We start from the raw sequence: 13,439 nt of genomic DNA on the forward strand, positions 1-13,439 counted from the left end.
TCAGGGACTCGGCCCGGCTCCGGACCCTCTCTGCTCGGCCGCCGCCGCCGCTGCTCCCGCCCCGCTCGGCGCAGCGGCGGCAGGAGGAGGAGGAGGAGGGGGCAGCCGCCGCCGCCGCCGGGAGCCGCCGCCGCCGCCGTCGTCGTCGCCGCGGGGGGAGGTGGGCCCGCCTGGGGCTGAGCCGCCGGCGCAGCAGGCCCCGCGCCCGGGGCCGCCCGCCGGCCGCCGGCCCGCCGCCGCCGCCGCCGCCGCCGCCTCCCGGCCCCGAGCCCCGCCGCCGCCTCCCGGCCCCTGCGCGCTGTCCCGGAGCGGCCCCCGGCTGCCAGACATGACCGCCATCATCAAAGAGATCGTCAGCAGGAACAAAAGGCGATACCAAGAGGATGGCTTCGACCTGGACCTGACCTGTATCCTCCCGCCGGGGACGTGGCCCGGCACCGGGCGCTGCACGTACAGCTATTGCATCAGACCTGCGCGGCGGTTACCTAACGCGCTTCCCGGTGCCGCTCCGCCGGGAGGCCGGCGGCTGCCGCCGGGACTCGCCCGGGCCGCCGCGCCCTCCCCCGCCGCCGCCGCCTCGGCCTCCTTTTGTCCGGGCGGCCGCCGAGCCGGGGCCCGGCAGCCGGGCGGATTAACGGGAGCTCCGCGATGGCGAGGATTAACGTTAGCGCTCCTCGGCGATTGCAGCGGGCCTGCCTGCTGCCACCCCCGGGTCGCCGAGGTGCTGTGTCCGTCCGTCCATCCGTGTCCCCCAACCCCCAACCCGGCCCGGGAAGCCCCTGCCTGCTCCGGAGCAACGTGGGTCAGCCGCTTATCTCTGGCTGTGTTGATTTTTCGGCTCACATAGCAAATACGCCTGTCCTGCCGTGACTCACGTCCACAGCACTTTTTTTTCTTTTTTTTTTCTTTTTTTTTTTTTTTTCCTTCTGATTTAGCAACTCGTCTTGAATAGCAAATATAATCACAGCAGGCCCATCGCTTTACCCGGGTTGCTTCAGTCTGCGCTGCAGGAGAGGCGAAGCCCGTGTCCTCTGCCTTGATTGTCGTACAGTCAGTAAGGCAGAGCTTGTGCTCGGCTGCCGTACGATGCAGCAAGGGTCTTGGTGACAAGAGGTGGCAATCGCTTCTTCCAAGTTAAAAACCACCTCTTTTTTTCCGAATGCGGTGCGGGAACTGCGCTTAGGCGTAATCTTGGATACAGTAAACACGAGGATGTGTTACGGGCGGGAGCGCGTTGGATCTCGGCAAGGAGGATCGTAATTCTGGAATACGGAATTAGTATGCAATTACGAATAAGGACTCAAACCATAGGGAAGCATTGCTAGCGTATAGTTTTGGTGGCCTTTCGAATAGATGTGCTGTAGCAGCAGCAGGCAGATGTTTAGCTTCGAAAGCCTTGCAGAATTAGTGGTATATAGGGGCTGTGCTGTGGGCATGGTCTTTCTTGGTGGTGGAGAAAGATCATTGCTGTGTTGGACAGGTTTTGGAGCAAGAACCTCGCTTAAAAGTTGGAACTGCCCTGGGAAAAATGGATATTGACAGTAGTATTCAGAGCTAGACTTACCCCTATAGAGAGAGCGCTTTCTGTTCTGCAACAAGACCAGAGTGAATTTTACTGGGTTTTAGAGCAATTATGCTTGTGTCATAGCAAGTGCTACGAATAAATGCCGTTCTTGGGCAGGATCAAAACTGGTCACAGCTGTAATTATGCAGATCTTGCCCTGTTGCACTGAGCCTTGGCCTAAAATTTTGGTGGCTTTCAAATGGCCTGGAAGGTTCTTGACTTTAGCAGGTGGCTGCTGAGCTTTTAGTTAAAAACCAGCAGCTCTGGTACATAATTCCTGCATTCTGCTCGTGGTACTGATAAAATATAATTTTAGACTTGCATTTTTAAACGATTGTACTTGGTTATTTTGTTGGCCTACAACTAGGGCAGCTGTAATGCTGACATAGGCCAGCGCAGCGCTTACTGCTGACTTAATGACAGAAATCTGAGTTAGATTTTTTTTATTCTCTGAGTGATGGGTTTGCTGGGAACTTTGGGGTTGTGAAAAGTGTTAAGTGGTGGCAAAACAATGAGGTTTTGGCTTTGCAGTTGGCGAGGTTCGTATTTTGGATATCTTTGCCCAGATGTGCCAGTGGTAGGGAGAGATTTTTTTGACCCAAACAGATCTTTCTTTTTAGCTAGTCACCTGCTCCAGGCAGGAAAATTGGTGAATGTTGAACCTGGATTTTCCTGCTCAAGGTTGCTAATGATATGTCAAATGGAGTTTATTGCTTATTTTTTACTTTTTTTGTCTCATTAATTTTATTCTTAGAGTTTTGCATTAGAAGTAGGCCACTGAACACTGGGCTTAGGCTAGTTTTTCTAAAAGGAGTAGCTAGCTGCAGTTCTGTAATTAAATTTATGGAAAAGGTGGGTTTTTTCATGATTGCAAAAATATCTTTGGAAGAAGCTTATACTCAGTCTGTTGTTTTTTTTTCATAGCTGCACATTTTGAACAGGTAATTAATGAATGAAGACTGCTGCCTGTACAGTATAATAGCTTTGCTTGAAGGCTGACATTGCTGTAGAATTGAAAGTTTAATTTTTTTATCACTTTGTGCAGGCTTCTTGGAGTTGTTCTTTTTGCAGGTCTTTCATGGAATTTGTTGCTCATCATACCTGGTAGCTGGAAAATGACCTATTTATTTCTTACACGCGAAGACAGAGGACTGAGCTGGGAGTTAGCTCTCCTACCGTGCGATGTGAGATGAAGAAAGAGAAAACTCGAAACTTAAGCAAGCTGTTCGGGAAGGCATGTGGTGCATGGTAGCAGGACCAGGGTTTAAGTTCTCAAAGGTACTTCTCACCGTGTGCTGGAGCTTAAAATTTCGAGAACGAAACAAGCTACCATCTGCATTTCTGCTGTTGGTTAGCTTTGCTTCCCTGCGCACCCATATCTGTAGGAGTGTCCTCTGTTACAGATTACTGGTTATTTCAGGGTAGCTGCTTCTCTCAAGCTAGAAGAGGAAGACTGATGTGAGTTGGATAGCTCAGTGGGAATAAAATGAATCTACAGTGAATCCAGGTGAGGTGCCTGATTTCCAGCCTATATTCTGTGGTCTGTCTTTTCTTCTACCCATCTTTGAGGGAGGGTTTGTGTCTCAGTGTCCCAGGTGGACAAAGACTTGCAGTCTTTATATTTTGGTTGTGGCTGATTCTCCCGAGGCACTGCAGGGAACACCTGAGTGCCAAAAAGCAGGCTGGGTTAGGTGCTGGGGTGTCAAAGTCCCCTTTGAGGATCTCTCTCTGGTTTTTTTTTTCTTTTCTTTTTTTTTTTTTTTTCCTGTTGGGCTGTGTCAAATCTTTTTAAAACTGGCACTGATGTATGTATGGTACGGTACATCATGCTTGGGACTCCCAGTTCCTGATGAGTTGGCTAAGAATTCTGCTTGTGTGGATAATGTAGGGTTTTAGGAAAGGGAAATAGTGACTTCTCAAAATCAGTAGATTTACATACACAAAATAGTCCTATGTGTTAATTAGGAAACAAGTGTCTTTAAAAAACATACTGACATTACTTACCTAATCAAATGTTCTTTTCTCTCTAAGCAGTATTTTTATGCACCTCTTGGAAAAAAAAATTGAAATTAGAAGAGGAAAAAGTTTTAAAGGTGGAGACATTAAATCAGCTTTTTGATACTTTATTTCAGATATTGTATTTATTCCTGATTTATTTGTGTTTCTATTTCATTTCTGTGATACTGGATACCTTTTGGTGCAAATGGGTGAGAAGGAAAGTTTGGATTAATGGCTGTCTTCTAAGATGGCTGCATTTCTTTATGATGCAATGACCAGTATATTTTCTGAGGCACTGTAGTCTTTGGTGTTTCTGAAATGGTGTGGCTTGGTTGTTGACCGTTTTACTGCAGGGAACAGTGAAGAGAGAATGCTTGCACTCAAGTCTTGTACGTTGCATCGTGTTGCCTGTGTCTTAAGAGATCCACGCGTAACTGAGTTTAGCAAGTGGCTTAACTATTTGAGACTAAAGTGGAAAAAAATCTTGTAACTGCTTCTTGTGCCCATTATAGCTTTGGTTAAACTTTGTCTCGTATTTCCAGGCCTTCTGTTATGCATGAAAATGACCATCTAGCCTGGGCGTAGGGTAGAGCATGCCTACCCTGATGCTTACTTGAAGCGTGTGTCGTTTGTGACCTACATAGTCATATAAACTGCAGCAATATTCAGTAAAGATTAAGATGTTGGGTGCAGTTTATTTACCCGTTTCACATGTAGTTTGTCTCATGCAGTGAAAGGCAGAGAACGCTAAAATTGTGAGTGGAAGCTTCTTAGAATATCATACTGCTTTATTCTATTTGCAGTCCTAAAACTCTTTGCATTTTTAATGAAATTTTAAATTACGTGACTTCGCTCAAAATGGCTCGGCTTCCAGGAAAAAAATGAATTAGTGGCATGAGGTACATACCGCACTTAAAAATACAGCCCGAGCTGGAAATGCCATTTGTTTAAAATATTTGGTTTCATTTTAAAATTGAAGTTTGTTAGATGTTTTGTAACAAGTTTTTCTTGCACACAAGTGCAGTAAGGGTTTAGAAGAAACTAGGAGAAACCGACTGGCAATGCATTTTGTTGGTGGAAAAGTATTTCTTTGTTCCAGAGTAAACTATGTTAGCAGTGTTAGGAGCCTGACAGACTCGTTTTGCTTCTGGAGCCTGGGACGATCTTGGGCTTTGGACAAGAAGATTAGTGCCAGTTTTGCTCTGAATTCATCTAAGAAGTCTGTTTGAATAGACAGCAGTAAAATGGTGCTGGCTGGGGACTTCTCAGAGTTTGATTCAGTTACCTGCTTGCTGTAGGATGTATTTGATCCTGGGAAAATTGGTCTTTCTGCACTTAGCAAGGATAAAGGTTTTTGAATTGTCCAGATGGAGAAAGCAAGGTGGTGATAGATGCAAGTGTGTTCATGCATTTTCTCTTCTGGGGTTAGAGACATGCTGGATCACTTTTCCACACAACCTAAAAAAAAAAACCCCTTTGACATACTGCCATAGTACGTGCATATTTGTGGATAGCGTTGTTTGACAGCTGAAGCCTACGCACAAAATCCCCACCATTCAAGCAAGTGCTCTGTTGTGCAACCCTCGCTGCATCCATTCAAAGTAACCCCAGCTCCTTTCGGCCCTGCTTTTTGACTGCAGTTGCTCGGAAAGAGACTTAAAAGATGCTTGACAAATTACAGCTCATCTCTTTGTGCTTGCTTAAATGTAGTGCAGGCTTCCTAATGAACTACTTGATCTTGCATCATCAGAAATTTTTAATCAATGTGCAGTGTTGCTGGAGACTGTTTGCACAAGCTAAACATGAAGTTAAAAAATAACCGCCTGTGCACACTTTTAAATCGACAAAAGCTGCAAACCAATTCTTGGCTTCATGTCGCTCTGCTGTTGAAGTGATGGCTATGTGTTCTTTTCAAGGTGGGGAAAGAAAGGAGCACAGCTAATGTGGACACTTTATAAAATTTTCTTATGCGGTGACCTTTTGGAAAAAAACAAAACTGAAGCTAATCTTCATTGAAATCTCTTTGTAAGCTTGGTTAAGTGTATGTAATTTTCAGAACATCCAAAGCTTTGCCACTAAACGTTAAGAGGGTAATGCTGAATAAAGTGCAAGCTTTAGTAGATCTGGTTTTGAGCGTTTCTTTTTAAAGGAAAAATCCAAGTTCATCTTCATTCTCTCTTACAGTAAGACTGATGAGGTGTTGGCACTTGAGGCCCTTGAGAAATTATCTTTGTTGAGGCTGGTCAGTGATTTTGGCGAGGTTGCTTAGGTCAGTATTGAGGACTTCTGAAAATCCCACCTGTTCAGCTCTTCGTGTACCTCTCGGTGTAATTGGTTGGCCATGCATCAACGCTGGGTCCAACTTGTGTCTTGAAGAAGGTTGATGAATTCTGAAAGTGCATCTTTCTAGGAACTTGTGCTAGTCAGGAAGGCCTTTCTGTCCTCAAGATAATGACATGTGACTTCCACTGACTTCGTGACACGGTTACGGCATATTTAGGGAAAGGATATGGCCTTGAGTGTGGAGCTTATGCAACGCTTGAAACTGCTATTATTGCCGCAGTATAATACATGCGGAAAGATTAGTTGGCTCTTGATGGCTGCTAGACGGGTGATTAGCAGATGTCTTTGGGACAAAACTGAGGTTTTCCTGTGCTATCCAGCGCCACACTTAAAGCATCTCATTTAAGAACTCTTTTTTTATTACCAAAATGTTTTGAAGTACAGTGGCTGCTGGAGAGAAAGCTAGTTATTTGCTAAATGATGTGCTAAAACGCTGTGTAGAGGAGTACAGAATTTTCTCAGTTTCTCTCAGAAGAGAGGTGACTGTATTTTCTGTTTTCTTTCTTGGAGAATGATTTGGACACCTAAATCCTCTTTGTTGTGGAAGCAATTGATATAATTTGTTCAGTAATAATGTGACTGAAAGAATGTGTTTTATTAACACATTATGTTACAACCCCCTGTGTTAGAAAAGGTAAAGCCATGCAAAAATTAAACTTCAGAATCTAATAAATAAAATTTCAACTTTGTAGTTATAAAGTTTTTGTCTACCAAGTTGCTTTTGCCAGTTGTGAATCTCTGAATAGTTTCTTAAATGAAATTATATTTTTAATGGATTAATGTTGTTGCCACATTAATACTGCATAAGCTGACAAATTATACCCCTGGTACCTTAGCCTAGAGTCTTCCCTTACAACATGTTTAAACAAGAAAATGGTTCTTGTATAATGATTTAAGGGACAATAGTTGTGTTCAGACAAACTGGGAGAAAAGGGAGGGAATAGGCAGTTGAGCTGTCAAATCCCTTAATTATGTTACAGACCAAAGTTGCTGTCGTTAGTCATAGCTAACTCCCTTTTAAAGCCCACCTCCTTTCTAGTGAGAGTACCCAGCAAGTAATCTGGAACTTGGAGCTACATGTGATTTGTATTCATTTACTGTGCCTAGTGTAGGGTAGATATTGAAGATTAATTATTGCATAGCTTTTAGAGGGGGGTGAATGGGATATAGCCTGGAGTTGTGAGTAGTGACTGCTGGGTATTTCTGATGCCTCATCTTAAAACACTAGGGTAGTTGTAGGCTCCTTTGATTTGGCACTTCCGTGAAGGTTTTTGGGATTAAAGCTGTGTGCGTTTGTGCATTTGTGTGAGTTATTGGCGTGGTGATTTCCGGACTGTAAGAAGGGAATTTATTTGAAAATATGGGAACATTCATAAGTGGCCTTGTAGAGCAGCATCTCTTCTGAAACATGAATGCTTTGTGGGTGGTTGACTCTACTTTGGGTTCAGAGATTGCTGTTGGTTTTTGAATGCGTCTTAGTCCCAGACTGATACTTCAGATGTAAACAAACCCTTGTTCTAGTTTCTAATTCAAGTTAGCATTATCTTTGCTCCTGTTGTCATCTGCCTCATTTACCATCTCGCCTATGAGGCCCTGAAAAAAAAGGAAGTTTTGTAGAATGGAAGTAAATAATTATGCAGTTAGGCCATGTATCATGCTGCATAAATCTAGGTTATCTTGATAACGATTTTTAGGCAACGTAGCTGAAGTAGTGGGCTCTGTGATTCAAATGGTAATTGACTGTGCAGCTAAAAATTTAAACTCAACTTGTCTGTGTTTGGGATGACGACTATTGCAAAAGCTGGCATTGTTCCCTTTAAAGATGAAGTCCCAGCTTCACAGCCCCAACATGCACCAGTGCATAAAAACTGCTTAATATCCAGTATTTTGTAGTGAAGAGCTTAAGAAATGTCTTTATAAACTTAATTTTGCCTTTGTGGAGCTGTAGTATAATAGCTTATAATTGCATGATTAATTGTCTTAAGAAGCCTCTGCTTAATTCATTGCATTGTCTGGATATATATCTGGCTAGAATTGAGGTAGTTGTGTACTTTCTAGTCTTTAATTTCTTGTGTGGGTGAGTTGGAGAAGTAGTGTCCTTTTTTTGTACTAACATTTAGAGGAGGAAAACGCTGGATCTCATTAGAATGAAATTTGACATTATCTACTCTGGGCTTCTTGTTGAGAAATGGTTTATTTTGATGGCCTGATGTCTTGTTTTGCTGCCTTTATCTTCTCTTGGATCACCAACCCCCCACCCCCAAATTAAGGTTTGATAAATTCGTACAAATCCTAGGTTTTGCAGCTTATAAAGTAGTAGTTTTATAAAGCCTTTTAGTGTGACATTTGTCCTCCAGCCTGATAGCTGTTTGAAATTCTCTTGTCTCTGAAAGTTTTGGATGTCCTTTCAGAATTGCAGAAAGTTGAGACTGAGCCATTTTTCACTTCCTGTCAGTAAATATCAAAGTAGTGACTCTATGTGCTGCCTTCTTTTTAATGAATAAAATTCTTGTATTTTTCTGTGGGTGTTTGAGGTTAGGATATGCTTAAGTACACACTGGTGCTTCTTTAAAGGAGATCCTGCAAAGCATGGTAGTGTGCTGAGAACACGTACCAGGGAGGTCCTGTACTCTGCCTTGAAAGCATTCATGTTGAATTTGGTTCGTGGGTTAAAATAGGTAAATTTGTCACTTCAGGGATCTCGGACTGAGATGTGACAGTCAAGCTTCTCATATACGTTGCCTCCTACTGAGAAGATCCACTCAGCAGATGCATTACCTTGAGGACAGCTGCTCAGCCTTGCACGTACTCTTGGCCTTGGGCTGCTGTGTGTTGCTGCAGCTAGTTGGGATGCCAGGGTAGGCATGGTAAGATGGGATGTGCTTCTAAAAGCATGAGCAGAAACAAAAAGCCTTCTTAACGGGACCTCTGCGTGTTTTCACATCTAGAAACTTGTTGGGATTGTAGGGTTTTGTTCAGTGTTGTAGACCTGGAATTGAAGTTGAGTAAGGAGTTGAGGCCCAATCTTTGACTCCTAAGCTGAAAAGTTCTTTCTGTCAAATTTTATATGAATAATATAGCGTGCTGATGCATCATTTGTTATGCTCCTGTTTGGTCTTGGCTTTTTCATAATGGGAAGGGTAGCTTTTTTTGTGTCGTATAGTATCATCAGCTATTTTAGAGGGATTTGTAGCTCTTCAGAACAAGCTGTTTCCTTTACTGTCTCCATGCTTTCCTATCTTTATTTGTGATTCCAAACCATGTTGAAATGGAAGTTTAAGGCATCTTTTTCTCAGTATTTGTCAGAACAAGCTCTTCTATAGAGAAGATGTCATCTTCTTTCATGCTTCTCTGTTACCATTTTTTGTATTTATGCTGTGAGGTTTATGAGGTTGATACCATGTTTTGCAAAAAAAAAAAAAAAAAAAGCTGCCTGCTTATTATGTAGATTACGTGTGGGTTTTTTCCAATCTTCTTGACCCTATTAGCTGTTCAGCAAAGCCTCCATATGGCTCAGAGCTGCAGGACACATTTCATACACCTCACAGCTGAAGGGAGAGACTCTTGCTCTGGGAATACTTCCCAAGTGCAATATAGTAAGCAGGTCCAACAGACCCGCTATGGGATGGAAGCAAGTTGAGGATATAGCTGGTTCCTGAGACAACCTGGCAGTATCATCTTCAAGCATCTTCCGATATATTTCTTGGCACTGCAGGAGTATGAGTTCCTCTCCAGACCTGTTGTCAGCCCCATGACCTCATCTGGACAGGTTTGCCTCCTGGAAACGAAGGAGCTGCAGTTTTGTTGTTCCTTGTCTAGGTTGCCGCATTTAAATTACAAGCTGAAAGATTAAAAAATAAAAAAAAAAAAAGGAAGGAAAAAAAAAGGGTTGTAGTTGAAATATTGCGCCTTAAGGGGTTAATTGCATTTCTTCTAAATCATAAAATGTTTCAGCCACATCTGAGTTGGTCTCTTTTCTTGTTCTTTAAGGCACAGATGGTAGAGTTGGCAAGTGCAGCTGGCTGGCTACAAGGAATCCTCCTTTGCTCTGAAGAACTTTCTTCCTGTTCATTTCCTCTATACTTCCTGATGATCCAGACTCATAGAAAAATAGTAAACTTATTTTGCGTTTCATGCTGGCTAATGAAAATGCCACCTATTTAAAAAAAACAACAAAAGGTATGCATGTGTATAGGCTAAACAGTATACATTCTAGGAAACTTTTCTAGATTTGGCTGGGTATATTTTCCTATGTCTTATTTTTTTAGGGATGCTGTCAAGAAAATGGCACTAATAAGAGCTTGGCCATTTGTCAGGACTCTTAAATCTGTTTGAGGATGGAGTGTGGACACTTCTCGTAACACTCCCCCTGTAGCTTCAGGCTGTCAAGCTGTTGAACAGCAAGAAGAGTTCTTTTTTTCTTGCTGTTGCTGTATGGTTTTGTTTAAGCTGGAGTTAAAGGGCTTGAGGTTAGCACGCTAACATTTCATAGCTAGTAGGGCCAGATGCGCTGCTAGACCACGTTACATGGTTACTGAAGTCAAGAGTTCCTGAAAATTGCAGACAAATTGAGGCAACAAAGCAACTTTCGGAGACTTCAAAGTCACGTTGTTTCTCTGCTCTTCAGTGTCACTATCAAATGGGACTTAGCAGTTGACAGCTTGGCCACCCAATACTAGAGGCTGGTTTCCTTTGCACTGTGGCTCTCCGCAGCCGGGAGGGTGATGGGTGATGCATAGAGGAGCAAAACTGACAGCAGCTTGTGCGCGAATGAGGAGTGGGCTGTTTAGGAGTGGATTAAAGCAAGTACATGCCTTGCTTGCCTGAACTGGAAGTGAAAATTTGCATTCCTGGCAGTTGTGAAGCTTTTTTTCAGGCAATAGAGTCACCCACTTAAATCTGTTCTTTAAGTAAGATTCATATTTGGAAGCTGGAAACTGAGGGTCGGGAAAAATGGACCGTTGTCCTTTTGTTTGAAGGTGTCAGGTTCAGGATTTGCAGTAAGTTTTTTAGCTCCAAAGCATGACTTGAACAGTGGCCATCATTCACAGCTTCAGGCACACTCAGCTTGTTTTAAATTTCCTTTTTAAAGAAAGATGAAGTCTAATGCCTGGTAGGTCTTCCTGAAGCCTTTGATTGTAAAGGTCTAATAGTTTTAAAGTTGTTTTTATTTGCATTTTGATTAAAATCTGTCGTCAGTGTTGGGTTTAAAAAGTAAAGCTATATGTAAATTCTTAAGCACTGCATGCTCTAGCATGCTTATAAAATAGGAAGATTAGGTCATTTGCTTTCTGTTTTTCAGCTATAGCTGCCTTCATGAGCAAAGTGAGGATAAGGGATTAAGTACTTTGTTTGAAACAGGACTTCATAAAATTACTTAGAAATTCTAGTGACTCACATTCTAGATATTAATTGATAATGTTGATCATTGCAAGAAAGACTAAGCTGTATATTTTTGTAACTTTCTTGTGGCTGTTTCAGAACTTAAGAATTGGTAAATATTTCGGTATGCCTTTTTGGCCACCTTCCATTATTAGGAAAAAAGCTGAATTTGTGAGCAGAATCAGTTATAGGACCAACATGAGTAATTTGTGTTTATATCTATATGTATGTAAAATTTAAAATGTATACTGCATATTCTTTAATTTGATCTTGGCATAATGTAAATATATAGACAGCTATTTTTGAAAATGATTATAACTGCTGATTTGCATAATGATACAGGATTTTTCTCATAGCAACTGGAAAGGCTGTCGTCTTTAGCATGTGGGAATGATTTCAGGCTTTAAGAACAGTGTTTTGTTAAATCTATGAACAGCATTAGAGCAGAGGTGTTTCTGAAGTGGCGTATGGATTATTTGCTTTGGTATGTCTTCAGTACAGACAAAGCATCGCTTTTTCATTGTGGCATTTGGTAACTTAGCAAATGATTGGTTGCTTTCATTTTAAGGTTCCTTGGGTATAGAGTAGCGTTGTCTTCATTCATTTGAAAGCTGAAGTTTGGTAGTAGGCAGTATGAATTTGAGTAGAGGATGGCATTTTAGTGTTTTGCTGCTGTGTATCATGAGTGTCTTGTATTTTTTTTATTGTAATTGCTAACTAAAATCCCAGCCTCTGCATTTACAAGATTGAGAAAGGAATGAGTGTTTTAAAAACTGTTGAAACCATTTCTGAGAATGAGTTTTTTAGGGAAGAGCTACCTCGGCAAAATGTGGCAGGGTTTATTTTATGTTTTTTAGAAAGCCCATTTCAAATTTTGGTAGTTATGACAGTTTGGTTAACTTTCTTTTACCTGTGTTGTAGAACTGCCTCAATAAATGGCTGAGGCTTTTTCCATTTTCATTTGCTTGTCTAAAAAAACCCAAACCTTGGAATTGATAATAAACTTGTTGCATGTTTTAAGTCATCAGTTCTTCCAGATTTCTAAAATTATCAGTATCATTACCAATTTCATGATGACTCAGAATTCTTGCTTTGAATGTAAGCCCAGCTTCCAAAGCTCCTTTGTAAGAAAACTTGTCTTGGTAGCAAATATCTTAATTTCAGCTTTGGAAATCAATGTTAAATTAACTGAGGTGTGAAAAGCGGTGTCTCTGAACTGTTGAGCACGGCTGGTGATAAAAGAACTTGCTGAAGATGATGCTCAGTGGGCAGTTGCTCCCTTAACTGGCTTGGCTCCGTACCCTTCTGTGCAGTGATCACAGGCTGTCCCTGAGGAGGACTGTTTTGTTCCCCAGCATCAGGGAAAAAGCAATCTAGTACCAATGCTGTACCAACCATCCCCTTCACTTGCTGCAGATCTTGGGACATCTTTTTGCAGGAGAGGAAAGGGTGAAAGAGGTTGGTTTTCATGGCAGCTTTTTCAATTAAGTGATGAAACTGCTATTTCTGCTCAGAGATTTAGCTCATCTGTACAAACAGCAACAGCACTTCCACTCTGTTCTTCCATCTTGCGTTGCTCCTTAAAGCAAAAGGTGTTCTTCAGTTGCTTGAACCAACAAAAGAGTTTAAAAGCAACGTGCTTCTTCAGCATGCTTGTCAGGAGCGTATATGAAAAAGACATAAATAATCTTCACCAGCAATATGAATGCATTTGTTATAGTTGTTGCTTGCTTTTGTTTGGAGCAGGTGAAGCCTGCAGCCTCACACGGGTGCTGTGGAAGGGTGTCCTTTGCTTGCTGGGGCTGGTGTCCTTTAACACCAGATCTGTTGCAGACAGGAGAGTGAGTCAGCAGTGGCGTGTGAATTGCATTCCAGTCTAGTACTTTGAGATAATAAGTAAGGTACTTCAGGACGATTATATTTAGGTGGGGGAGAAATTGGCTTGCCTGTTAAAACAACAATCATGTTTTTCTGAAAACAGCCTCCCCCCCTCCCAGGCTTACTGTTGAATATTTGTTTTTCAGCAACACTTCAGTTTTTGTGCAATCAGGATGCAAAACCCCAGAGCATACAACACTTTTATTAAATCAGCATCAGTAAATTGATTCATATTCCCTGCCCCCCACCTCCACCACCACCCCCCCCCCACCCC

At 42.3% G+C, this 13,439-nt stretch overlaps 1 protein-coding gene across 1 annotated transcript in view; it reads left to right on the forward strand.

Moving 5' to 3' along the window:
* The first annotated feature begins 242 nt into the window (after positions 1 to 242).
* PTEN (phosphatase and tensin homolog) overlaps positions 243 to 13,439 on the forward strand; it is a 49,543-nt gene continuing 36,346 nt past the window's right edge. Inside the window, exon 1 of the mRNA XM_049810196.1 lies at positions 243 to 407. Within this exon, the coding sequence (XP_049666153.1) occupies positions 329 to 407 (79 nt within the window). The 5' untranslated portion in view covers positions 243 to 328. The remainder of the gene's footprint in view (positions 408 to 13,439) is intronic.

Source organism: Accipiter gentilis, chromosome 9, assembly GCF_929443795.1.
Source record: "Accipiter gentilis chromosome 9, bAccGen1.1, whole genome shotgun sequence".
NCBI classification, from domain to species: Eukaryota; Metazoa; Chordata; class Aves; order Accipitriformes; family Accipitridae; genus Astur; species Astur gentilis.